Source organism: Chanodichthys erythropterus, chromosome 20 (genome assembly GCF_024489055.1).
Source record: "Chanodichthys erythropterus isolate Z2021 chromosome 20, ASM2448905v1, whole genome shotgun sequence".
Lineage (NCBI taxonomy): Eukaryota > Metazoa > Chordata > Actinopteri > Cypriniformes > Xenocyprididae > Chanodichthys > Chanodichthys erythropterus.
The window spans coordinates 3,469,234-3,496,438 of record NC_090240.1 but is presented as its reverse complement, the minus strand read 5'-3'; the positions used below and the strand labels follow the sequence as shown (position 1 = coordinate 3,496,438).

At 35.9% G+C, this 27,205-nt stretch overlaps 1 protein-coding gene across 1 annotated transcript; it reads right to left on the bottom strand.

Moving 5' to 3' along the window:
* Window positions 1-812: 812 nt before the first annotated feature.
* On the bottom strand, window positions 813-24,102 carry cdh26.1 (cadherin 26, tandem duplicate 1). Its single transcript, XM_067371962.1, has 19 exons — window positions 24,052-24,102; window positions 22,072-22,125; window positions 20,809-20,904; window positions 20,025-20,180; window positions 19,722-19,869; window positions 18,091-18,266; window positions 17,886-18,014; window positions 16,424-16,609; window positions 15,181-15,452; window positions 14,610-14,755; window positions 11,618-11,845; window positions 9,454-9,675; window positions 9,147-9,277; window positions 8,434-8,496; window positions 7,055-7,120; window positions 6,167-6,226; window positions 5,238-5,285; window positions 4,979-5,053; window positions 813-1,479 (listed from the first exon to the last, which is right to left on the bottom strand). Exons 1-19 carry the CDS (start codon window positions 24,085-24,087, stop codon window positions 1,261-1,263), a joined length of 2,511 nt encoding a protein of 836 aa, XP_067228063.1. The 5' UTR covers window positions 24,088-24,102; the 3' UTR covers window positions 813-1,260.
* Window positions 24,103-27,205: the final 3,103 nt, after the last annotated feature.

Below are 27,205 nucleotides of genomic sequence, written 5' to 3'. Positions count from 1 at the left end.
ATGGTGCATTACTGCCACCTGCCAGACTCTCAGATACTGTTGAAGTGATAACCGATCTTTACCTTCATTTTCTTTCTCTCATTGTTCTCCGAAATGACTTCTGCTTGTTCTTTATTGTCTTTATTCACTTTTGCTGTTTTTAATGCTCAGTATTTAAAGGGAATGTTCACTCAAAAATGAATATTCAGTCATTATTTACTTACCCATGTCTTTCAAAAACTGTATGTTGAAAACTACTTCTTGTCCATATGAAAGTCAATGGGCTCCAATGTTTTTTGGTTTCCATTGTCCTTTAAAGTATCTTCTTTTGTGTTTCACAGAAGAAATAAAGTTATATAGGTTTGTTTGGAAGCTTATTTTCATCACAGAAAATAAATATTTAAAAAATAAAATATCTTGCAATCGCGAGTTTATATTTAATTTCTCTGAATTCTTTATGTACACGTAGAGGTCAGGTATATAAAAAACATAAGAATTCTGAAAGAAAGAAAAAAAATCACAATTGTGGAATAACTATTAATTATTATATTATTCATTTCATGCCGGAAATAAGCTTCCCTATGTTTGGAACAACATTAAGGTGAGTAAATGATAGAATTGTCATTTTCAGCTGGAAAATCCCTTTAAATACAATTCTGCAGTGCAAATTCATTCTAGCAAAGTGCATGAAACAATATGGTAGCTAGAAGCAGCATCCCACTAGCATCATGTAAGTGCAGGACAACCCCAGAAACTTGCATCACTTGCTTACACAATCAGCATAGGGAAGTGTGGTTGGAATGTGTGGCTTTGCGTTTGCTGAGGGAAAAAGATGGAAATTCAGAACAGATCCGATCAGTACAGTGGCTTATTAGTACATTAGTGAGAGAAGAAGCACTTTGGTTACTGCCAAGACCCATCAAGACGCCTCTGATCATTTCAGACAGGCTGGAACAAGCTGAGTTCAGGTGGTTTTCAATTCAAGCACCCAACATTCATCCTTAATTGTGAGTACAAATGCATAGTGTATCCCATAGTTACTTGAGGCCAGTCTTGGCACTGAAGACGCAATGTTCACAGCTTATCCATAATTACCCTGCGACTGTACAAGTTTCATGGTGCTCAAATTCAAGGCATGTCTTCGGGCAACATATCTCCAAAAAATAAAAATCAAAGCACAAAAAATCCCTGGTACCCCTTCGCAGCTGAGATGAACAAGCATTATAGAAATGTGTAACAATATAAAACAGAATTGCTAAAGCCTCAAATCATCATCCATTTTCACGGTCGGACATTCCTGTGCTCCAATGACTGTTGACAAATCCCACCCAGAGTGCTGAACTTTGGCCCAAGGTTCTGCAGGAAGTCCAGGTTTTCACCAAGGTTGCTAACAGTCAACTGATCCAGAGACTGGCAATCACTTCCCTTCCCCTCATATTCATACTGATATGGGGAATATGCTGGATGGTCATTCAATTCTTCTGGGAACCCGCTGATTTTCTATAGAATAACATAATGGAAAGAGAAATCATAATCTTAAAGGGTTAGTTCACCCAAAAATGAAAATTATGTCATTAATGACATGACCCTCACGTCGTTCCAAACCCATAAAACCTCCGTTCATCTTCGGAGCACAGTTTAAGATATTTTAGATTTAGTCCGAGAGCCTTCTGTCCCTCCATTGAAAATGTATGTACGGTATACTTTCCATGTCCAGAAAGGTCATAAAAACATCATCGAAGTAGTCTATGTGACATCAGAGGGTTAGTTACAATTTGTTGAAGAATCGAAAATACATTTTGGTCCAAAAATAACAAAAACTACGACTTTATTCAGCATTGTCTTCTCTTCCAGAATCCTTTCCATTGAATTGATTCCATTGAATCCTTTCATCTGTCGGCGTTGGTAATGCACTTTTACATCGCCGTGGTTGTTTTTGGCGATTAGGACATCCGCGACATTTTGAAGCATCGAAAATACATTTTGGTCCAAAAATAACAAAAACTATGACTTTATTCAGCATTATATTCTCTTCCGGGTCTGTTGTCAATCCGTGTTCACGACTCGGCTGCTTCTTCTTCTTTCCTGTTTTACGGGGGTTGGCATCCAGCTTATTGGTGCATTACCGCCCCCTTCTGCTCCGGAGTGTGGTTCACGACTCCGCAGTGACGCTGCGGATGTAAGACGCTGCTGACGTGTTATCTGGTGTGCCTGAGCTTTGTTTACAGTCTGAGGGAGACGCACGCTGTATTCAAGCTATTCTACATAGTTTGTATTTTGGTATTGCTATATTTTTTAAAATGGTGCGTAAGTGTGCATGTCGCGGATGTCCTAATCGCCAAAAACAACCACCGCGACGTAAAAGTGCATTACCAATGCCGACAGATGAAAGGATTCAATGGAATCAATTCAGTGAAATCAATTCAATGGAAAGGATTCCGTAAGAGAATACAATGCTGAATAAAGTCGTAGTTTTTGTTATTTTTGGACCAAAATGTATTTTCGATGCTTCAACAAATTCTAACTAACCCACTGATGTCACATGGACTACTTTGATGATGTTTTTATTACCTTTCTGGACATGGACAGTATACCGTACATACATTTTCAATGGAGGGACAAGAAAGCTCTCGGACTAAATCTAAAATTTTGATTTAAACTGTGTTCCGAAGATGAACGGAGGTCTTACGGGTTTGGAACAACATGAGGGTGAGTCATTAATGACATAATTTTCATTTTTGGGTGAACTAACCCTTTAATGTTACATTGTGTTATGAAGGATCTAGCAGACAGGTGGCGACAATGCACTGGAACTGAGAACAAGGTCTCTTTTCCACCAGTATGTGCCAAAGGCAAGTCATGAAGTGCAAGAATATTTAAACAGTTCAAATCTGTATGTTGATTATCATCTACCCTTAAGCGTACTTAAAAAAAAAAATCCTTTTCAGACTAATATAGTTGTGAAAATGTAGTGCACTTAATTGTAGTGAATGTGCATATTTAGTGTTCTTCAAATGTTAAAAGTATATTTTATGTATTTGCAGATAATATAATGAAATAAAAAGCACTTGTGTACTTATACATTTTCATGACTTAAGTCATTGTTTAAATAATCTTTTGTCTTGCTTTAGACCTACACTTATTTTGATATCTAAAATACTAGAGCCAGGGTACCCCCAGGATCCTCCAAATGAAATTCAAGGCTTTTTAAGACCTTTTTAATACCATTTTAAATGAAATTCAATGCCAACTTTATACCCATTCTGACAGAAGTATGAGGGGAAAATGTCAAATCTGTATAAATTTTGAACCCTAGAAAATAATTAATTCGGCATATATTTTTATACCTATAAATATTTTATTTACCATAGGCCTACTAAATGTAAACAGCAGTGTCTCTCTCATTGTTACAGAGTGTAATATAATTGTATAGGCTAATACTATGATGTAATTGATGTAATACTACTAATATACTAATATAATACTACTAATATAATACTATTAATTGCAATAGTCTGGTGCAACTTCTCACATCCAACAAGGTGCATGGAATAAAAAAAAATAGTAATTTAGGAACAAAACCAGCAACATGCACTCATAGATGCCATGGACGGGTCAGAAATAAACAAAAAACCGAAGCTATATATATCAACTTTATTTTGCCAAAAAATAAAAATCTCTCATTGTTATTAGTTTTTAACATTTAGTGGAAGTAGGCTGTTTTCCTTTACTTCATGCTAGCTTAAATAAAATTAAAATCTAGCTCTGAACAACACTGTACAGAACAAATACAACCCTTGAATACATTTGTACACTCTTCGGTTTCTTGACATGGTAGCATCGGACGCGTTTCGGTGATTTAAAACGACGCTCGTGACTTAAAGTCGAGTGTTTTTACTGTAATTTAGGCAAGCGCGCTCATAATAGAAGCGACGCGGTTGAGTGCGCGGCTCATGGTTGCATAGCAACAACGGACGCCACGGCCGCGTATGTGACGCGTACTAGAGAATAACAATAATAATAATAGTAATAATAATAATAATAATTTAGCGGGCCGGATTATGTTTTATTTTTGAGATCAGTTGCGGGCCGTAAATGGCCCGCGGGCCGGCAGTTTGAGACCACTGGACTAGACTATCACAGAACGCTGACACAATCAGCTACCCAATGATGATTTTCATTCAATCCGAGCACAGATATTGACTCGTATTACTCGTATAATACTCGTACTCGGCAGAAGTGCTTTATCCGTACCGGATACTCGTTTCAGCCGAGTATCCGGCTCATCTCTAGTAAGTTACCTCACTTGCCTAGTAACCATAGTAACGGGTGCGCGAGCTTTCGCGCTTACTGCTATGACGTGGAGCGCGAGGTGCACTCAACATTACGCTGCATGAATTTTTAATTAGCCTACACTAGTAACAGTTCATTTAGTTACGGTATGAACTTAATCCTAGGAAAAGTTAAAAAATAAAAATAAATAAAAATAAGACCTTTGTAACGAAATCCAAGACTTTGTATACCAAATTCAAGGCTATTAAGGCCTTAATTTTAGATTATCAAATTTAAGACTTTTTCAATGCTTTTAAGACCCCGCGGGTACCCTGTAGAGCACATGTAAAGTACTTGATTATAATTTTAAGTGTTATTTAATATTACGTTTAAAGTTAATATATTTTAAATGTAGTAAATTGCAGCTTTGTGATTACAAATGAGTAATTACAAATATTTTCAAATACAAGATATACAACTTTCAACAGAAATTACATTAACATTTATTTTAAATGTTTGTCAGTACATTTTAACCAAATTCCAAAGACATTAAAATTATAAATAAAGATGTACTTAAGTATTTAAATGGTCAAAATTAGCCTAAAAGATCAAATAGTTCCATTTAATGAATTTATATATTTATATCAGTATAAATTAGGCATGACAATTATTATTGTTCTTTCTTTCTCAAATCATGCCAGTTAAGTGTTTTATGTAGTGGACTCACCCTCTCAATGCGTTCTGCAAGGGTTTTTTCGGTTCGAGCCAAGCTGAATGAACGGGACAGCTGACTGCCTCCATTCTTAAAAAACAAGTGTCATGTTTCATTTAGATTTCAGCTTTTTTTTGTTTTTTTAATCATTTAATTTTACTTGTTATTTCTGTATTTAACACATTTAGCTATTACTACAATGAAAATGATCTAAACAATTATGCTATGTAACGTACACATTTATGTATTTATACAAATCATTTGAAAAGCTTACCCTAATGCTTTCCCTTTCCCTTCGGACAGTTGACCAGGTATGATATGGCTTAAGAGAGAGAGAGAGAAAAAAAAAAACAATTATGTCATAATGAAAATTAAACACAAATACATTTACTGTTTGGGGACTAAGATTTTTTAAATTAATATCTAGTTCACGAAACTCTAGAGGGTGCTGGCTGATGGATCCTTTACATGCAATCTGCAAGCAGTCACATCATTACCACAAACTGACTGGCCAAAGAGATTGCTTGCTCAACATTTCAATAGTCTGATTCATTCTTTGCTGTAAGCTAGTCCTGCAACACACTATCAGAGTTCCTCTGAAACCCTCCACCTCCCCCAGCTCGACCTGCATAGATCTGTTCAAGGATTTATTTCGAGAGTTGTCGTGACTGAAATACATTTATTCAGCAAGGACGCATTAAACAGAAAAAAATCAATTCAACAATTCATTGATCAATTTCAACATTGATAATAATAAAATGTTACATGAGCACCAAATCCGCATATTAAAAATATTTATGAAGGATTGTGTGACATAGATTGGAGTTATGATGATGAAATTTCAGACAGACTGACAAACTCAATCGTAAAATGGGTTGCTATGGTCAGTAAATCAGACTTATGTTCAATGATATAATGAATGCAAGAAAATCTACCATTCATTTACATTTGGTTAACAATCTTTAAAAAAAAGTACAGAATGATAATTACTTCTACATTTTACATAGTTTTACCCTAAACTTGCTGTTGATTTCTAGATCTTCTATGTAATATGCACATTTCAAAAACACCTCAGGAACAGGAAACACGTGTCAAGGTCCAAGATACAATAATCCCAAATTTCTTTGTTTCCTTTAACAATTCTTCCCCTCCCTGTCTGTCCTGTCTCTACCATATCTCAGTTTGATGGATGGGGTCACTCACCACGCTCATCACAGCACCACCATTGGACATTTCCTGGAATGTCCCAGAGTTATACTGATACTGTGAGAGAAAGAATAATTAGTTACTATTTAACATTGCCAAAAGAACACTGATTTTTGACCATGATATATGATATGAATATTATTACATTTTTGAATCGTTAGTCATAATGCTTTGAAAAGACAAATTGTCACATATGTCCAGCAAAAGCCATTCACTTCTATGGTTATGCCAATACAATCTCATGGAAATTTTCAACTATTTTACATTTTATCAAATTGGTGGCTAATTCGTATGAATTTGTAAGTTTTCATTTCATCTTCTTACGCCCCACTGACGGTAAGGTTTAGGGATGGACCTTCATGCTTGCTTTATTTCTAAAAAAATCATATGTTTTTGCACAAACCACAAAACTAATTTCTGAAACAAGTCATTCATCATTCACTGTGCCTTTGTAGAAACATTTCAGGTGAAATAACTAGGAAACCTAACCAGTCTCAACTCGTCTTTTCAATTGAGATCTTTTGGATGCTTTATCATTTTCATTTCTCTGTTAGGCAAACAGCTACTGAATAAAAGTTCAAGGTCAGCCAATGAAAAGTACAATAATGTCACAAGAACAATGAGGGTGGAATATCTTATTGTTTTAACATGTCCACCAGAATATGTTTTCACTATCAGTTATTCATTTACTTTGTTTAAAAGGGAGAAAAATCCTAGGTCCTAAAAATAATCCTAGGTTGACTTCCACCCCAAATTGTCAAAAATGTGCCACATAGAAAAAAATTATATATACTGTGCTTATAGTAATTTTTTCCCATACATGTCAACAGAATGATCTAGGATTAATTCTTGGCAGTCAACGCATTCACTTGATTTGACACTCACCCCCAAAGGGCTTCTCAGCATACCGTTTTCAGCCTTCCTGTATCCATCAGTAACCAGGTACTCAGGCTGGAACAACAGTAATATGCACATTGTTAGTAGCTTATTATTAACTTAAAGTATGAGATTTGAAGGACCATAACACATTGCCTTCTTTTAGGTCCTGTTGTTACTTATGGCTCTCACGCTAATGCTTACAGAACATTAAAAATGAAAATCATGCAAATAAAAATCAATTATTATTGTTTTTATCTTAAACACTGTAGCAGAAATATGTCTAAAATCTGTCTCATGTCTAAATTCTGTCAGTCCAGTTCATTCACCTTCCATCCATCAACAATCAACTTCATGACATTCAAAACATGTATAACGTTTTTGTCAAATCTCAAAGCTGCTTTTTTTTTTTTTTTTTTTCAATACGCATGCTAAATGTTGGATGTTTTATACACCCACACACTACCATTGAAAAGTTTGGGATTGGTAAAATATTTTAATGTTTTTGAAAGAAGTCTCACCAAGGCAGACTTTATAAAACAGTAATATTGTGAAATATTATTACAATTTAAATGTCAAATGTAATTTGTTCCTGTGATCAAAGCTAAATTCCCAGCATCATTACTCCAGTCTTCAGCGTCATATGATCCTTCAGAAATCATTCTAATATACTAAATTGATGCTCAATAAACACTTCTAATTATTATCAGTCTTGAAAACAATTGTTCTGCTTCACATTATTGTGGAAATATGTTTTTAGGATTCTTTGATGAATAGAAAGTTCAATAGAACAGCATTTATTTTTGAAATAGAAGTCTTTTGTAACAAATGTAAAATAAATGTCTTTACTGTCACTTTTTTATCATTTTAATATATCCTTGATGAATAAAAGTATTTTTTTTCCTTTTTTTTTTAAACCCACCTTTGAATGGTAGTGTATTTACACTACAATAGCATATAGAATTTAAAAGACATGGAATGAAAGTCACCACATAACCGTGAAACAGAACTGCCATTGGTTCCCATCATAAAAAGGTGCTTGGCGCCGTGTGACTACACATGAAATCATTTGATTATGATGTGATATTTTGGCATAACAGGTCCTAACATGTAAAAGAAGCTCGGCAGCCCAGTTATCGTATATTACTAACTTGCAATTGAGCTAACAACATGCTTTCATGTGTCAGTCTTACAGACTGCATGAAGTGACATGTAGCTCTTTTCAGTGTAAATCATCTTGAGATCCTGTTCACTGTGCCAAAATGGGATACAACATGCATGTCTAATAATATGGCTTTCAGCATTATAGACATTAAGTAAATGGGAAAACAAACAGAAAAAACAGAAAAGAAAAAAAAAAACAGAATAAAGAAAAATAATGTATGTACCGGTGCAGATGCAATTTTCAAGCTTTCCTTGAGACCAATATTGGAAGCAAGCATGGACTCGGGCTAAGGAGAAAAAAATAACAGGCAAAATGATTCATCACATTCTGCTCTGAGACCACAGATGTTGCTCCTCCCAAAACTTCCCCAATATTCCCAGGTATTCCCAAGTAAACAAGTTCAGACTTTATATGCAAATATCATTGCGGATACTTTGCAATGTCCTCAAACTCGCTGTGGTTACGTGCAAATAACCTTTTTATTTGTAGTTGAACGAAATTGAGTTTTCAGTGGTTGATTTTGATGTGATTACTAAAGAGTGCAGTAATATAATGAGCTTAAGTAATAATCTTAATGAAAAAATAATTACTAAATAATAAAAATAATAAATACTAAAATAATTAATACATATTAGAATTATTCTAAAATAATTTTCTTAAATAATCTGTTAAAAGAATTACCATAAACACATTCACAAATCAATCTAATTCAAATAATTGTTATATAAGTGCATGTAAACAGTGAAAAAATGATTTTGTCATATATATATATACTATATACATATATTAATGCACTTTGTAACACAAGCCACATAAATGATGGACGTCAAATACCAAATTATACTTAAGAAATAAAACTCAGGAACACAGCTGATACTTAATTCTGAACTTCTACTAAATTCATAACTTTGAACTCTGTAGGCCAGTTTCATATACCTTATAGATTGAGCCTCCTCCCTCCTCGTTGTATTTGACAAGGGTTTGGTTGCCCTCATCTTGCAGGTTCAGGGGGATGTGTTGAAAGTTCTTGTTTTGACAGTCACAGATAAAACAACAGAGGAGTAGAACTGCAAAAAACAACAACAAGGTGTGTCATTATATTATGCACATTACATAACACTGCATACATTGAAAAGATTTCATGACAATACAGTAAGATTAAGTGCTATTATATGAACTGCACTTTCCTTAATCAAATTAGACTATAACTGTTGTAGTTGGCTGTATTTGATTTTAAACTCACGGGCCAAAAGGAGAAGTCCAGCAAACAAGAGACCGATCGCTGCTGGACCCAGCCTTGAGGAGAGAGGAAGATGCCCACGACATACATTTCCTCCCGTACATTCACACACAACCACCTGCAGAACCTCTTCTGACTGCAGTGCTTGTTGATCCTGCATCTTCAAAGGAACTGAGTAGTTTCCATATGGCAGAGTCGTCAAACTTATCAAAGAGGTGTTTTCTCCTACAGTATAAACCCAGCAAAACTTTAATGAAACAGGGTTATTATAGTTAACTAAAACCATAAAAAAAACATATTTGTTAGTTGAAATAAAATAAATGTTAACTGAAATAAAATGTAAAAAAAAAAAAAAGTATTTTATTTCAGCTAGTTGCAATAAAACATTTCTATTTTTTATTTAGTTTAGCTTGATGTACTAAAGTAACAAACTAAACTGAAATAAAAATCAAAATCTATAGACATTAAAAAAGTTAAAAATGACACAAACACAACAAAATGACTGAAACTTTAACTAAAACTAGATATGTACATTTTCTAAAGAAAATGTGAGTGGTGATTGCCATGGCAAAAATCGGCAATAGGCAGCTAATAGGGTGTTTGGCGTGATTGCGAAAGAGCTGAATCCGATGTCTATACCATGTTCTGGTGCTGAGATATGGCTTGTTAATGTTTCTATATGGTTGATGGGGTCCTCAAAATCATTGCTCAGTCTGAGTCAAAAGAGCCCACCTCCATGTCTTTATCTTGTTCTGTTCCAGAGATATGGACAATTCGATTTACTATACAGTTGCTCTAAATGGTTGCTAAATAGCTAGACAGCTTGCCAGGATGACACCTAAAGCCTACTGTCAAGGTGATGATACACAGGGCAACTTTTTGAGCAATGTTGCCAGGCAATGTTGCCGAGCGATGTTGATTGGGCACTTTCCCATTGGGAATGGGGAACAGATTTCTTTCTGGAAACTTTAGATCGAAATTTGTTGCCCATTTCAGCAACATTACTCAAAAAGTTGCCCGTGTATCATCACCTCAGTCTGAGTCAAAAGAACAACCCACGTATCTCTACAGTGTTCTGTAACTGAGATATGTCTTTTAATTTTAATATATGGTTGCTAGGGTACTCTCAGTGGTTGCTAAGGCATAGCTAGACAGTTTCCATGGTGATATTTAAATGATAATTAAAGACTACTAACCAGTCAAAAGCTATGCTGTGATTCAAAAGAACCTACACCCATGTCTCTACAATGTTCTGATCCAGAGATATTCATCTCATTCATTTGAATGAAAAAAGAATGAAGTTGAAATGGAAGCTGAAAACAGCTATGACATTCTGATGCGGAGATGTGATGTCACAAAGTTCTGTCCAATGTAAACTCTATGGGATTTTTCACCTGCTGGACGAAAATCGTACATCCGATCATTTATAAATGTCACAGCAGTGTTGTCCTCAATGAGCCGCACGATTCGTCACCTCATTCATGAGTCTGTGACAAATGGTGTGGGACAAGTTAGGTGCAAAATTTGTATGGAAAGAAGAAGTATGTGAGATATAGTAATAGTGGTGCTTGCGAAGCGAATTAAAAAAGAAAAAGGAAAAAATACTGGTATTAATAAAAACTATAATTACATATCAATTATATTAAAATAACACTGGTGACAAACTATGTGAGATACAGCATACACCTCACTAAAATATCTTAGATTTATATTTAAAACAAGAAAAAAACGTCCCAGTGTACTTCCCAGTGAAATCAGACAACAGATGGGACCAGATGTGAAACTGTAAATGAATTAGGGATGTCCCAAGTCGACCACAAGCCAGGTTTCTATTTTAACTGATTGGTATCAGCTATCCTTAGCCAGATCTTTTATTTTACGTCAGCTGTTAAGCAGGTAAGTGGGGGTATGTACTTTCAAGCTCAATTTGTGCGTGAATGTTGTCTGTTATAACACACCACACAAGCACTCTCCACGTTTAGCATAGTTGATGCGCACTTTTGTAATGAATGACCTGAAAGTCATTTATTTACAGTTTATCTTCATCTGCTGTCAAACTGTCTGAGACATTGCCATAAAGTGTTGCTATATGGGTTGCGTCTTGCTTCAGACTTGACTGACAAGTAAACGTGATCGAATTAAGTAATACATTTATGTATGGACTGACCTGTGGTGGGGTCCAGCTTCCAGAGTTTCTTAAGCTCTTCTTCTCCTCCCAAAGAGAAGGTAAAAGGACTTGAAAATGGAGGACCATCATGGTCTTCTGGTGTCACACTGACACGGTTGACCTTGTTTCCACACATGACCACACTTTTGGAGGTGAGATTGGGGGCATTATCGTTCAAGTCACCCAGGTAGACCACAACAGTACATGTACCTGTAGCTGGAGGCTGTCCTGTGAAGTGAAAAATTACACAGTACAGAGATTAAATTAGTATTTTAGTACAGAATACTGTATCCACTAATGTAATTCTCTCGACTCTCACATTCTTCTGAGAAACTTAGCGCTCACTTGCAAACTGCTAGATTTTTTTAAAGGTATAAAGGGGGCATGACCAAAAAAAGTTTGAGAACCACTGGTATATATAGTCCTCATGTTTTTAGTCTCTTGATTAGCTTTGTTATTGTAACCTGCTGTTCGTGAGTTTTGTCAAGTCTGTTTATGGTCACGTTCAATTACTCCTTTTGTTTTTCTAAGGAGAATTATTTTTTTTTCCATCATCCGGGTCTTTTTGGGGGCCTTAACATGCTCAAAAACTCTTGAAAATTGGCATACACATTGGAATCTGCGGCCATTAGGACGCCGCAAAGGATGATGGGACCCGGGCGTGGCATTCGAGCCCACCTTGAATGGTGTCCGAAAACTTGATCTGTATATCAAACATGCTTGCATGTATTTGTACGAAACTCGATACACATATAGACCTCATCGGGCCAAACAAATTTCATGCTCTAAGTGATACACCAGCTCAACAGGAAGTAAGCTATTATGGGTCGTTTTAAAAACAAATGCTCTTGAATTTGATATACTCCTCCTAGGTGATTAATCCGATCGCCAACAAGCTCAGTCAGAATGAGGTCAAGACATTAAGGATGTAAAATTGCGAGCGGATTTTTGATATCTCAAATGGTTTGGCCGTGGTGAGGCAATGAATTTATGGCGAGAAAAGGGAAACAGGAAATGCGTTATAACCTCTGCAAACATTGATTGATTTTTATGAAACTTCATCTGTGTGTTCGTTGTAGGAGTCCGATCACATGGATGTGGCTATTGTGAGTCAAAGTTATAGCCCCACCAATTGGTAGCAGGAAGTGTATTACTTTCAAAATGCTTTAAGATCACATTCTAATTTTTACCCAATTTGCTTTAAACTTCATGAGATTAATGGCAAGACATAACGAATGTAGACCTGTAAAAAGATTTTTAATATTTTTCAAACACTGTTGCCATAGCAACAGATAAAACTTCAATATTTGTCTTGGATGGGTTTGAGACACTTGAAACTCGACACACATCAGGATTGTCATCCAGTAGACATGAGCAAAGCCTCAGAAACGGGCAGGAAGGAGGGCCTCTATAGCACCATTTTAAAAAAAAAGTGGGGAGTTAGTTTAACCAACAGTCACCAAACTCAGTACACATATTGTTCTCATTAAGCCGGACAACTTTCTATTTTACAGTCATTAGCTCTGACCAAGAGGAAGTCCAATATTTTGGTTTGAATGTGGATTTTTTCACCCTCTTTCTCACTCTCTCTGCGGCAGTGGAGCCGAGAAAAGGAGTGTGAACTTATATCTTTTTATGCCAGTAAGTTTATGCCAAAATCAGATCAGAAAGGCATTTATTTCCTTTGCCTGTATCCCTCTGTGTGTGTGTGTGTGTGTGTGTTTACCTATTTTTTTATGAACTTATAGAAATATTGAACTGCAAATTATAACTTCACACTCATTTGAAATTGAACCATGACATTATATCACTATTTGGACAGGACTACTTTTCAAATGTCATTTGAGTTACAATTATTATTACCAACACCTGAGATTTCATGTTCTGATTCATACAAGACTTAAATCTTTGTTTTGTTTTGTTTTTACAAAGGAGAGTGTGTCTTTAAATGTATTAATGTATTGATATAATTCAAATTTATTAAAAATCACTATATTTCACTTGAATTTATAAAAGTGGCTTTTTAAAATAAACTTGCATAAGTGAGCAGAAAAATTTAGACTTGTACCTTACTAACTTACCTTACCGGAGACTGATATTAAAATCGTCTTTGCTGGCTCTGTGATTTGGCTCCATTTATTAATTTTATTAAATTTTTTTCGCCGTATACCACACATATTGAAATTAAATGAAAGCATGCTTTTGGAGCATAAGACTGGTGCACAAACGATAGTTCAGGGAGGTCAAAAAACACATGAAGAGAAGTGTTAGAATAATACAACATCAGCAATCACAGACATTTGCATTAGACTGGATTAGATTTCTCAGAGCACTGTGGAGTTTGAGCAAATAACAGTATATCATTTGCTCTGGAATTTTTATAGAGGTTGTCTGAGAAAAATTAGGATGATATTGACCTATGACATTCTATAACATTAATTTAATCTAAATTTAAATGATCTCATGGATGTAGCTGTTGTGGTTTGTGATCATATGGGCACCAGCTTCTGCAGTAAATGTGGTGTATTCAAATAACTTTGACATAGTCCTATTATGTGTACCCATTTTAAATGCCTATGGTGGTGCCCCTTGGGCCCGCCATCACTGCTATATTTTTCATTTGCTCACTTAAGCACCTAAATTACTTTTCTCCCATGTCATATTTCCATTACAAAGTTTTGTTAGCAAATGCAAAGTTCCTCAGGGGTATGCAAACATTTTGCAAGAGAATTCCATCTCATTTTTATTTTACCATCACCATATGTCTCCTTAGGTGCCCTGTGCAGTATTCTTTAAGTTAGTAAGTTAGTATTCCATTCTTGTGTCTTTCTTTTTACCTCGTTACTTGCATGTTCCCTGTTTATCCAATTAGTAGGTCGCTTTTTAATAAAAACTTCTGGATCTTATAGATATATTGTCTATGTCATATTTCACAGTTAGAATAGTGTTCAGATTGTTTGAACATGCTGAGAACAGATAGTTTGGTCCTTACCGTCATCTATAGCATGGACTACAACAGTGTAGGTGCCATTTTTTGAGACATGTTCAGATTCTCGGTCCATCTTCTGAACTGTGGTGATCTTTCCTGTCTTCGGGTCAACACTCATCCATTTGGCTGGGTCTTTTGCTAACTCATACCTTCGTACAAACATACAGATAATAAAATACTTCCGCTTTACTTTCTGCTACACGATCATCCAAAAATCTAGTTTCCCTTACATCTCTAAATAAGCTATGTGTGTGTGTAACAAAAAGTGGCAAATATTATATATTATACAATATATACAGTACTGTGCAAAAGGCACGTCAGTATTTTCACCCCAAAAAAAGGGTTTTAAGCCAGTTATTTATATATTTTGCTGTATCAGTAGGAAATATCAGTTCATTATTCATTAAGGATGCATAAAATTGATCAAAAGTGACAGTGAACACTTATACTGTACACAAAATAATACTATTGTAGAATCATTCTAAAAAATAAAATGAAAGTGGCATAAAAAAATCCACAAAAACTTAAGAAGTTGAAATGCTGAGTGATTTGGTGTTGTGCAGCTCAACCAAACCTGATTTTGGTTATGTCAGAGTCTTCATCTTTGATTTCAGGTACAAACAACACATCTCCTGGAGCTCCATTTTCATTTCGGTGAACTTTTTCAACATTCTTCTTAAATTCAGGGGGATCATTCACATCAATGACTTTCACTGCCACTTTGGCAGTGTTTAGCTTTGGTCTTAAACCTATTACGGGCTTTCCATCAACACACTGAAATAATTTCTCCTCGTTCTCGACTCCTATCTCCAGCTCTGTGATCTCAGTTTTCTCAAAATTCTTCCCCTGTGAAATACAATCATATTGAGAGCCCAGTAATTCAGTACTTTTTTCAGCTTATGCACACAATTTGAAACTAGCATGAAAGGCAAAAGAAGTAACTATAATAACTAGATGTGTAAACCAGTGATGACTTCTATATTCTTTTATGATTAATATTCTGCAGTGTTATTGATTTGACTGCACTGACACTATCAGATGAGAATTGAACTTGAGCTGGATGATGACGTCATTGTTTTCTAGTAGCTTTATAGCTGAATTGAACTCACAGTTATTGAATCGAACTGAATCAACACTGAACTGATTTCAACTGAACAATGACACTATTGTCCTGCTAGAGCTGCTTTACGGCAAAATTGGACAAAAAAATAAATAAATTGAAAATCTGTTTGCATCATTGATCTGTGGGATTACAAATTTAAGAATCTGTTTAAGATCTGCGGATCCTACATCCTGACCATTTGGCAGGACAAGCTTAAGATACAGCAGTGTCTTTGTCTCTATGATAATGTAAAGGTATGGGCGATACTGTCAGACTGATTGGATTAGCACCTATGCATTTGAATGACACATTTATGCTGATTAGATCATGGCTGGGAAATGTAGGGAATGATCTGATTCCTTACTGCATTTGCATCCTTTGTTTAGATTGTCCACACCTCTACTCTATGTATCCCTCCCCCTTGAATGTATATGAACTACCAAGTCACTGCCTTAGTTAGACTTTTTGGATGACCACAGCGACGCACAGCGTGTTTCTCAATAAAGAGTAACTTCTGCTTCAAGAAATCCCAAAGTCTTTTGGTCTATGCTTCTGAGATTTCCAACAGATCATTATTTACAGTTTAACACTGTAAAGCTGCTTTGAAACAAACTATGTTGTATAAAGTGCTATACAACTTGACTTGACTTCTCTTTGAATACATCTGATAAACTTTTCTTGTGTATGAAATATTAAGGGGAATACTGGCATTTACCCTGATAACAGACAGCACACCTTCATTGGTTTTGGGATCTGTCTCGATCTTGTAATTTCGATCTTCGTCGCCCTTCAGGATGGAGAACACCGCTCTTGACGCAGGCGTGTTTGGTGTGTCCTTATCTGTGACGCCGATTCTTAGGATCTCCTTGTTTAATTCCATTTCCATGACTTCAGCATTGTACTGTTTCACACAGATACATTCATGTATATCAAACTATCATATCACACAAAAGCTTGTTATCAATTTACTTAAACAAAAAACAAAAACTTAAAAAGCTTGATGAAAATATTAGTGGTGTATGTCCATACTAAAATCCCATGAGTGTTGCTATGCGGTTGCTGAAGAATTCTGATTCTTTTGAGTGATTTGCTATGCTGCCTTGCTTTAACAAGCACCCAGTTGACTGTTTACAAACAGTTTTCCTGCAGAAATGATCTAGTGGGTTAATTCACATATTAATTACCCCCCTCCCAAACGTGCAGGTTTCTCACTGGTTTTCGTATTGCATACATTTGTCTAAAATGGTTGTATTGAAAAGTACCAATTTTATATTCTATCAATGATAAAGCTCTCTACTTTATTGTGATTTTCAAATTGAAATTGTGTACATCGCATAGCAGTGACTGTAAAATGTGTATTTTAGGTATGGGAGTGGAATATTTTGAGTGTTGATATGCAAAATAGGGTCACTGGGCTAATTTTTATTTTTTTTTTTTGCTGACCTGGGGCCTATGATGCTGGTTTAAGTGGCTAGCCAGGTATGTTTCAGTTTAGTTTGTCCAAACCTGGGTTTTAGGCACCATTAATGTGGCTCGGCTCATAGTAACTTACGCTCCACGGCTGACCTGCTCTAGGGCAGGTAATATTCTGGGTAAGAGATCTCAAACTGAAACTGAACCAATCAGCTCTGAGCAAAGTAACATGTCTTTCTTGACACAATAATGTCAGTACCCCAGTTTCTCTTGTTCCAAATTAAAAGGACATTACATAATAAAAGATTTTTAAAAAGATTTGGAATCAATAGATAAAGCTTTAAAAATGACTACAGGTTAGCTGTTGAGTCCCTGTATACCTTTTATATATATTATCAACTACAGAAGTTACCTTTACAAACTTCACTTGATATAGCAAGAATTTTTTTTTCTTGTTGTGTAAATGCATTTCTTCAATCTCTTAATCTTTGGCAGTAGAGAGAACTGAATCGCACTGATTCTCTCTCATGAGAAGTGAATCACAGTTTCTCTATGTTTCAAGGGATGTGATTGGATGTTCGCTACTCGCTCGTTCATGAACTCAGGACCAAAGCCTGAGTTAACAGAGAAAGTTGATGATCAGCATAATGGTACCAACAAAGCATGACTGGATTGGTTTGGTTTTGTCAACTCAAAACAAATCCTGTAACCCTGAGTTTGTTCAACAAGTCCCCTGGCAGCACTGGTCACAAAGTCTGACTCACCATGGCAGAACTGAATTCTGGGAGATGGGTGTTGGAATCTGTGATGTCCAGAAGAACAGTTGCAGTTGAAGACATTGTAGGTGTCCCTAGATCCTTCGCTTCAACTAGCACTTTGTATGTTTTTACTTTCTAAAATACAGTAGAGAGAAGAGATTAAAAATACTGGAAAATACTGGAAAACATGCATTTGCCATTAGTTACTCACATCATAATCAAAGCATCCTGTGAAGGTGAGCTGTTTAGTTCCAGTTGTTAGAGGCAGATCCTTCAGGAAAATTTTTGGTGAGTCAGGTACTTGTGACACCACGCTCATGTTGAACTGGGAATTAGGAGTTTTCTCCTGATCAATGTCATAAGCTTGTAATGTTGTCAGGGGAGTGCCTTTTCAAACAAGGATGATTAAAAAAGTGAACATATCTCTGTTTGGTATTTAATTGTAACAGTTTAGTTTCAATAACTCCCTTTGAACTGGGAAGGAAGTTTTGACTTTTAAAAAAGTGACATTTGTTTAAATACAGGTGCATCTCAATAAATTAGAATGTTGTGGAAAAGTTAATTTATTCAGGACTCATACTAAGGATTTAAAGTGTTTTCCTTCATCTGCCGTCAGTCCATCAGCTCACCATCGGTGTCGCCAAACTGCTCTGTCTCCTAAATGTTCGTACGCATGGGTCAGAGTTTGCGTGGAAGTGTGCAAATTTTCCCATCAAATTTGTTTTTATAAATCACAACTTAAGATTAGTAACTGACGTACGCACTTTCAGGGCCTGTTTTGTGCGTACGCAAAGTTTTATAAATGAGGCCCCAGTTCTTTTTCACCTTAGCCCAGGTAAGACGCTTCTGATGTTGTCTTTGGTTCAGAAGTGACTTGGTACATGGAATGTGACAGTTGTGGCCCATTTCCTGAAGACGTCTGTGTGCGGTGGCTCTTGATGCACTGTCTCCAGCTAGAGTCCACTCCTTTTGAAGCTCTCCTAAGTTCTTAAATCGGCTTCGCCTGACTATCTTCTCAAGCCTGCGGTCATTCCTTTCACTTTTACACCTTTTCCACACTTTCTCCTTCCAGTCAACTTTCCATGAATGTGCTTTGGCACAGCACTCTGCGAACAGCCAGCTCTTTCAGCAATGACCCTCTGTGGCTTACCCTCATTGTAGAGGGTCTTGATGATTGTCTTCTGGACAACTGTCAAGTCAGTAAACTTCCCTATGACTGCTGTTGGGATTACTGACCTAAACCCAGTATTTATAGCATGAGAATGGTAATTTAATAGAACTTGAAATTAAAATTTGAGATACTGTTTTTTATTATTATTATTATTATTATTATGAGCAGCAAGCTGTAATCATCAAAATGAAAACAAAAAAGTCTGGAAATATTTTACTTTATGTTTAATAAATCTAGAATATATTAAAGTTTTACTTTTTGAATTAAATTACAGAAAAAAAAAACTTTTTCATGATATTGTAATTTATTGAGATGCACCTGTATTACAATGAATTATTTTATCTGAAAAGATCAAGAACAATTAGACTTGTCAATACATGAGCACTTAATCAACAACAACAACAACAACAAGAGAGAAAAAAATATGCTGCATTCCAAAATTCTAAAATTCACAACACTGAGCTTCCAACAGCACTAGAGTCAACAGGATGGTCAGGATGCTCAAACAAACAGAGCAATGTTCTGTCAATGTTTAGACTTTTCAGAAGAAGTCACACTACAAATGACTAACTTATAATAGTCTCTGTATATTAAGCTATATGGTAGAAGAAAGCATTTAACAGACAAAACTGCAAACTTTGTTAATATGCAATAATACGTGTTCTCTGTACCTTGAGGGGTGTTCTCGGAAATTGTTGCTTGGATAGTGTCCGGCTTGAACACAGGACTATTATCATTCTTGTCCTTTATTTCCACATTAAATGACAACGTTTTGTCCACCGCCTGGCCAGTCGCCCTGCTAAGCACGTCAAAGTCCACCTACAACAGAATCAAAATGCCACACTGAACTACATCAACATAAACTGAATTTGTCCAGTCTTTGAATTTCTCTGTATTAACGTGTTAGCATAGTGTCATTTTAAAATCCCGCATTCAAATCTTGACTTTCGCACAGGTCACAGGTGATATCTTACATGGAACATGCAATTAATTTCCCGGTCGATGGCCTGGTGTACGTATACAATCCCATTGTATTCGTCAATGGAAAACAAACCAAGTGGTTCCTTTGTCACTCCATCTCCTGTGATGCGGAACTTGACGGAGTTGTCCCCCTTTTGGTCATTGAACATCTAGCATCAAAAAAAAAAAAGATTTACGATTATATATTTGTTCACTTTTTAGATAAAACATTATTTTACATAAATTTATTATGATAATCAATTAAACAAACCATGACACCAGATGATTGATATCACTTAAAGGTGCAGTATGTAATATTGACAGCAAGCAGTTGAAATGGGTAAGTCCAAATTCAAAATAAATATAGGTGAGAGTTTTTCCCTTGTCGCCACCTCTTCCTCCTCAGGCTCGACACTCATGTGGGTTGCCAGATTGAGAACACAAAACTGAGACCTCTGACCCAGTTCGTTTGTTGGGATCCATGGCTGCAGTTCACTGTGTTTTCCACCAACTGGCAACCCGGGGTGTAGAAATACTATTGGGTAAATTGGCAATGGGTGGGATCACACAGACCAAAACCAAAACAGACATTCCGACCCGGAACACACATTTCAGAGTAACTGGCTAGATTATTGTTTTTCAGAGAAATATGTTCTGCTAAAATGTCCTACCCAAACCTCCCGAACACTGCAACACAGTGATCAAACTGCTCTCATCAAAAGATTTTATGAGGTCTTTACGTTTTCCTGAACAGGCTGAACTCAACACACAGGAATCAGAGTGACTGTGTAAAGTTACCTGTGTTACTATTGCGGGAAAAGGTCCAGACATGTTCTCCTCTAGATCAATGGTGGACAGAACCCATCTTCTTTTTGAACGAATAAGAACAGCATCCTTTGAGATAGAGAGAGGTATATTGAGTGATGATCAGTTTCAATTTAATTCAGTATAGTACTTAAAGGGATAGTTCACCCAAAAAATGGGTATTGCGCATTCTGTGTACAGTCCTCTGCCAGAAGCTAGTTATTTGAATTTATAAACTTGTAAATATGGATATTTTTCTTACAAAAATGCATTGCTTCACTTCAGAAAGCCTTATATATATATATATATATATATATATATATATATATACACACTACCGCTCAAAAGTTTGGGATTGGTAAGATTTTTAATGTTTTTAAAAGAAGTTTCGTCTGCTCACCAAGGGTGCATTTACTTAATTAAAAATACAGTAAAAACAGTAATATTGTGAAATATTATTACAATTTAAAATGACTTTTCTATTTGAAAATATTTAAATCCAGTCTTCAGTGTCACATGATCGTTCAGAAATCATTCTAATATGTCAATTTGTTGCTCAAGAAACATTTATTGTTTACAATTGTACAAAATATTTGTGTACAATATTTTTTTCAGAATTATTTGATGAATAGAAAATTAAAAAGAACAGTGTTTATTTGAAATCTAATCTTTTGTAACATTATAAATGTCTTTACTGTCACTTTTGATTGATTTAATGCATCATTGCTGAATAAAAGTATTAATTTCTTTAATTTCTTTTCAAAAAAATAAAAATTCTTACTGACCCCAAACTTTTGAACAGTAGTGTAAAATGTTACAAAAGCTTTGTATTTCAGATAAATGCTGTTCTTTTTAACGTTCTATTCATCAAGGAATCCTGAAAAAAAAGTACACAACTGTTTTCAACATTTATAATAATAACAAATATTTCTTGAGGAACTAATCATCATATTAGAATGATTTCTGAAGGATCATGTGACACTGAAGACTGGAGTAACGATGCTGAAAATTCAGCTTTGCCAACACGAGAATAAATTACTTTGTAAAATATATTCAAATAGAAAACAGTTATTTTGTCTGATTTTATAGATCTTCTGTGTCTTTCAAAATTATTTCCAGCTTTATTTATTTTTATGTTTTTGTTTTTGTGTTACATGACATAATACATGTGTATTTTACTCTAAATTAAGTCTTGTGTTTAAGACAGTGAGCTGAAACATAACTTTCACAATTGTACCTCCCAAAAGTTTTACCTACCCGCTTTTCACGAATGCTGGTATCATTTTTTCTGGAAGCAGTCACTTCAACAAGCTGATGAATAGACAAAAAACAGAATAATACTAATTGAAAAACATACAATCAATTAACTAACAGGTAATTGAATAGGAATTCCTCTCAATGTCTAAGGAATGATTGTTATGTATATATCGTTACAGCCTATGTTAATAACTAAAACATGCTCGCTGATTTTGATCTGCGCTGTGTATGAATACTTATCTACTTTTTCATGAGAAATGCTGTCCAAATGTCCTGTTTGTCATGATGACGTCTAAAGTCTCCGCCAAAGGAAGTAGTCCCTTTTAGCAATTTGTTAGCAACCGCCGTTTTTAAGACACAATAAAGGTTTAAAAAAAATCACAAACGGGTTATAACTGGTGTGTTTTTTTTTTGTTTTTTTTTTGGTCATAGATCAAAACGTGAAAATATTTAAAGGCTCTATTTTCATCATGGATAAAGGTATTTTTGCCATCTGACGAACCAATAACATGAAATCAATACGGAGATACCGATCACAGAAAATAAACTTGGGTAAAGTTGGTTTTATATTCGCACATTCGGACTTCTGATAAATTCAGACTTTCCAATAAATGTGCAATAAATTAATGTTTGCGAATTTTAAGCAGTGACATGATATTGACAACCAACGATTGTCAACTTACAACATTTTTCACAGTCGATCAAAATAGGCAAGTATTGTTTTAATGGCATATTTACTTGTGAATGTCCACTGAATGTCCAATGTAGTGTGACTAACAAGGCTATTGAATACGGATGTCCGAATGTGCGAATATAAAACCAACTTTACCCAAGTAGAAAACAATAGCAGAGGTAAGAATCTATATGTATTTTAGCTTTTCTCGATTGCTAACACATTATAAGTGATTCAGTTGGCCCAGTTTCCCAAACCATTCGTTCAGTTATCAAAACAAAGACACAAAATATAACCACTCAAAGTGAAGCTCACACTGCACTAACTATCTATGGAAAACACAAGGAAGCAACATCACAGGTAAACAAATCACCTAAGAATGTCATCTTTCACCATAGAAATGTCACTTAATAAGAACAACGAATGTGTTTGATAAACCATGGATTAATCTGTGTTTCATAATGTACATGACTGCAATTTAGATTCTCTTTAGCATGTTTATGACACTTGTGCACTTTAACTGCTACATGCTGTACTCAAGCACGACAACTTGGGTAAAGTTGGTTTTATATTCGCACATTCGGACATCCGTATTCAATAGCCTTGTTAGTCACACTACATTGGACATTCAGTGGACATTCACAAGTAAATATGCCATTAAAACAATACTTGCCTATTTTGATCGACTGTGAAAAATGTTGTAAGTTGACAATCGTTGGTTGTCAATATCATGTCACTGCCTAAAATTCGCAAACATTAATTTATTGCACATTTATTGGAAAGTCTGAATTTATCAGAAGTCCGAATGTGCGAATATAAAACCAACTATACCCAAGTAGCACACGACATACTTCCACACACAGACCACAATGTGATTATGTTCTGTTTTAATTTCAATTTAATGTCTATACAGTTTTTATTTATTTTATTTTATTTATTGCCTTGAAAACTAGCTGAAATAAAATTAAGTTGTTGGTTTTAGTTTTAGTTAATGATAACATACATGATCTATACAGAGAACTGTAATATTTCTCTTAAACCTTCACTTGCATATACAGATATGCAGTATGCAGTCATATTTTAGTGTCATTCTTAATCTATTATTTATCTGGTTTATTATATGTGAGATAAAACTACAATTAGAAATTTCTCAACACTTTATTAATAAGAGAAGAAATAATTACTTTTAAAAAAGATCAGAGTAAGTCCAGTAGTCGCCATTATCAAATAAAATATGATGTTAATCATCCATTACAGCTGATTATGTTGATTATAGTTGACTCATTGTAAAAAAAAGGGTTACTCACGGCAAGTAGAAAAAGGAAAAAGGTGCCCCTAGTCATGCTGCTGCTGCTTTCCTGCTAGCTGGCACTCTCAAAATGTCAGATCAGCACCTGTGGCAATCACCTTAACTGGGATTAGGTGTAAAACGAGACAGCCATCCCACACCTTTTGTGTTCGTTTGCGTAACTCAGATCATCTATGAGGATGTGCGTGTGTTTATGTGTGTGAGTAAACAGTGTCTTAGAATACAATGAGTCATCTATCTACACAAAAGCCCTTCGGGGCAGAAGCCTGGGAGTGGCTATTCTGTAGTCAACAGCGAGTGAGGTTTCAACTCATTTTCCCCTTCAGCTAAAAGAGGAAAAACAGGCTGCTCTGCTTGCCATCTGCCAAGAGAAAATAAGTGCTTTTGGTGATGAGCCTCTGTTTAAATGTATGTACAGATCAAAGATTCAGTCTGTTTCAAGCCTAGGCCTGCATTTACTCACAAAATTAACTGAGGAGTACTGAAGGCACTTGCTGTGGCAAGAGTGTGTTAGAATGCTAAAAGTGCTGTGAAAATGTGTCTGTTACTTTTAAATTTTCCTCTCTTCCTTTTTGTGGTAGTAACCTAGTAATCACCCTAGCAACCACATGGCAATGCACTGAAAACCACTCAGACACCTTAGCAAATGCACAGCAAAGCTTTGGCAACCATCAACACCCTAACATTGTGGTGAGTTTGCTTTTCACAAATTGCTCATTTTGTGTCATTTATATAATTAGTTTTTTCAATTACTATATTTTCTAATGAAAAATGTTTTATGTATTTAAAAATGTTTTTCTTTGTGTAAGAATGCATAGATGTGCATTCAAAAGGTTTTTGAATGAAAACAGGACATTTTCTATATAATGTATTTCTATAATAAAACACAATACATCTCACAACATATGTGGAAGTAAAATGGCTAAACAAAAATGAACTTATACAACCATATTACCTGTGCAAACACAAACTGGTTTTAGTTCAATCAATTTTTCTTTTTCAATTTATATATTTAACATCAAACAAACAATATAATTATTGTTCGCAATAATAATAATAAAAAAAAACATTAAAGATTAAGATTAAAAAATGATTGCACAACCCCCAGTAGGTGGCGATATGCAATAAGAATGTAAATTGCCATTAAAGAAAAGAAGAAGAAAGGAATATGGTTCCTTCTAAGCGTCCGTTTCCATGGTGACTCCCAGATTTGGTGCTCTGTTGAGAATGTCTTTGTGTTTTCAATGTGAACACTCTGGGTTGACTGAACTCCCGGCCATGTTTTTGGAACCAACATATCCCAAATAAGCAAGGTTGGGGGTATATGTGACTGTGAGTTAACCTTGCTTAATGGTATACACCCCAAGTGTTTAGGAATGCAATCGTGTAAGACGGTTCCTCTTCAAGATGGAACATGTTATGGGAATGCTTCCGTGTGAGCCGGTATCTGATGATGCTGATTGGTTAAGCATGTGTCTGCTTTCAATCCTGTGTGTGTGAAAGAAATAAAAAGTCAGGAGTTATTCTGTATCATGTCAGGGTCGATATAAAGTATGTGATGCCATGCCCCCACTTTATTTAGGCAAATGACTCGCACCAAATGTGCATTATGTGCATGGGCGAGGAGTATGCAAGGTCAGCCCTTGAGGAGGCTGTCCATGAGCATTGTGATCACTTCACTATCCGCAAGACCAGAATGTGGAACTCATGCTTTCTGTACATGACTCTGAGGGGCTGGATTTAGATGGGCTGCATTCGAGGAGCTGCTTAAGGTTGTTACCCATTTATTGGCCAAGCCTAAAATAGATTGGCCTAATGAGAGGGAACGAGTTGTGCTGGACTCCTCGACCTACTCTACAGTGGTCGGTATGCTCGAGCAGGTGAATGGGGCAATGCCAAGGGTGGAAGAGACACTCAACAGCTATCTCTCCCCCTTATGCACATCATCGTTGAGGAAACTTAGCGGGTAAGGCATATATGGAAACAGGTCAGGCTGTTGACTCAGATTAAACCCCAAGAAGAATGTAATTTCTCCCAAACAGAAAACAACTTTTCTGGGGGTAGAGTGGGACTCGACCATGATGCAGGCACATCTGTCTTCTGCACATGCGATTTCGGTCCTAAACAATGTAAGCACACTGTTGCACATGAAGATTGGTCACTTGCCTGTTGCCTGGCTACCAGTTTCTCTGTAGTTGGCTAAGCAGTCTATTTGAGCGATGCAAACAAGTTATTAATACAATTAAAAGAAATACCTGATCATCCTCCATAATGCGGTCATTATTTATATCATATCATCAGTAAACCATTGTATTACCAAGGCAAGGACTGACACTTTTGTAATAAATTCCAAAGAGCGTTCGTTACAGCCCCACAGTGGAAAATGAAACCGTAACTGTACCAGCTGGCCCAGATCAGTACACAGTGAGAACCATTCAGCCTGACAGTGGAAAAGTTACTATAGATTCTGGTCTTTCAGCTGAGGCTGCTGAAACAATCCTTAATTCTAGAGTTCCTTCCACTAGGAAGTTGAATGCCCTTTAATCACAACTCTTTCGCTGTGTCTCAATTCGCATACTATGCATCCTAAATAGTATTCTAAAATAGAATTAGTGTGTCCAAATTGTAGTGTGTCCCAAACGAGTATTCTAAAGATACCCGGATGGTCTACTTTTCTGTGATCTGTGCACACCATAGACTGTAAAAAAAAATATGGACGTAGTGTCCGTGACGTCACCTGTAGGTTTCTGAAGAGCATTTTTTGAAATCTCTGAACCTAAAGCCGGCCATTGCCAACTTGACAGTGCGTCACCACACGTCACTCCCGGATAACACAAAACGGTCAAAGAGGCGAGACTGAGGTGGGTGGAGCTGAGGTGACATGACAGCAGCAGACAAACCGCTTGTGGTGGCAGCAGCAGCAATCCACCTGTCACTCAAGTGGCCATGCCCTTAAATATGCAGAACTTTAAGGCTTAATATAATTGAAACAGATGAGTTATAAAAAAATTCACCACCCTTCGAAGGGCAAAATGAGACCAAAACCACAATTTGTACCAACTGTAAGCATTTTTTTTTTTTTTGCTGTAAAGTTGGGTATTTTAACATGGGGCTCAATAAGATTCTGCTCTCTTTTGGAGCCTGAGGTGCAG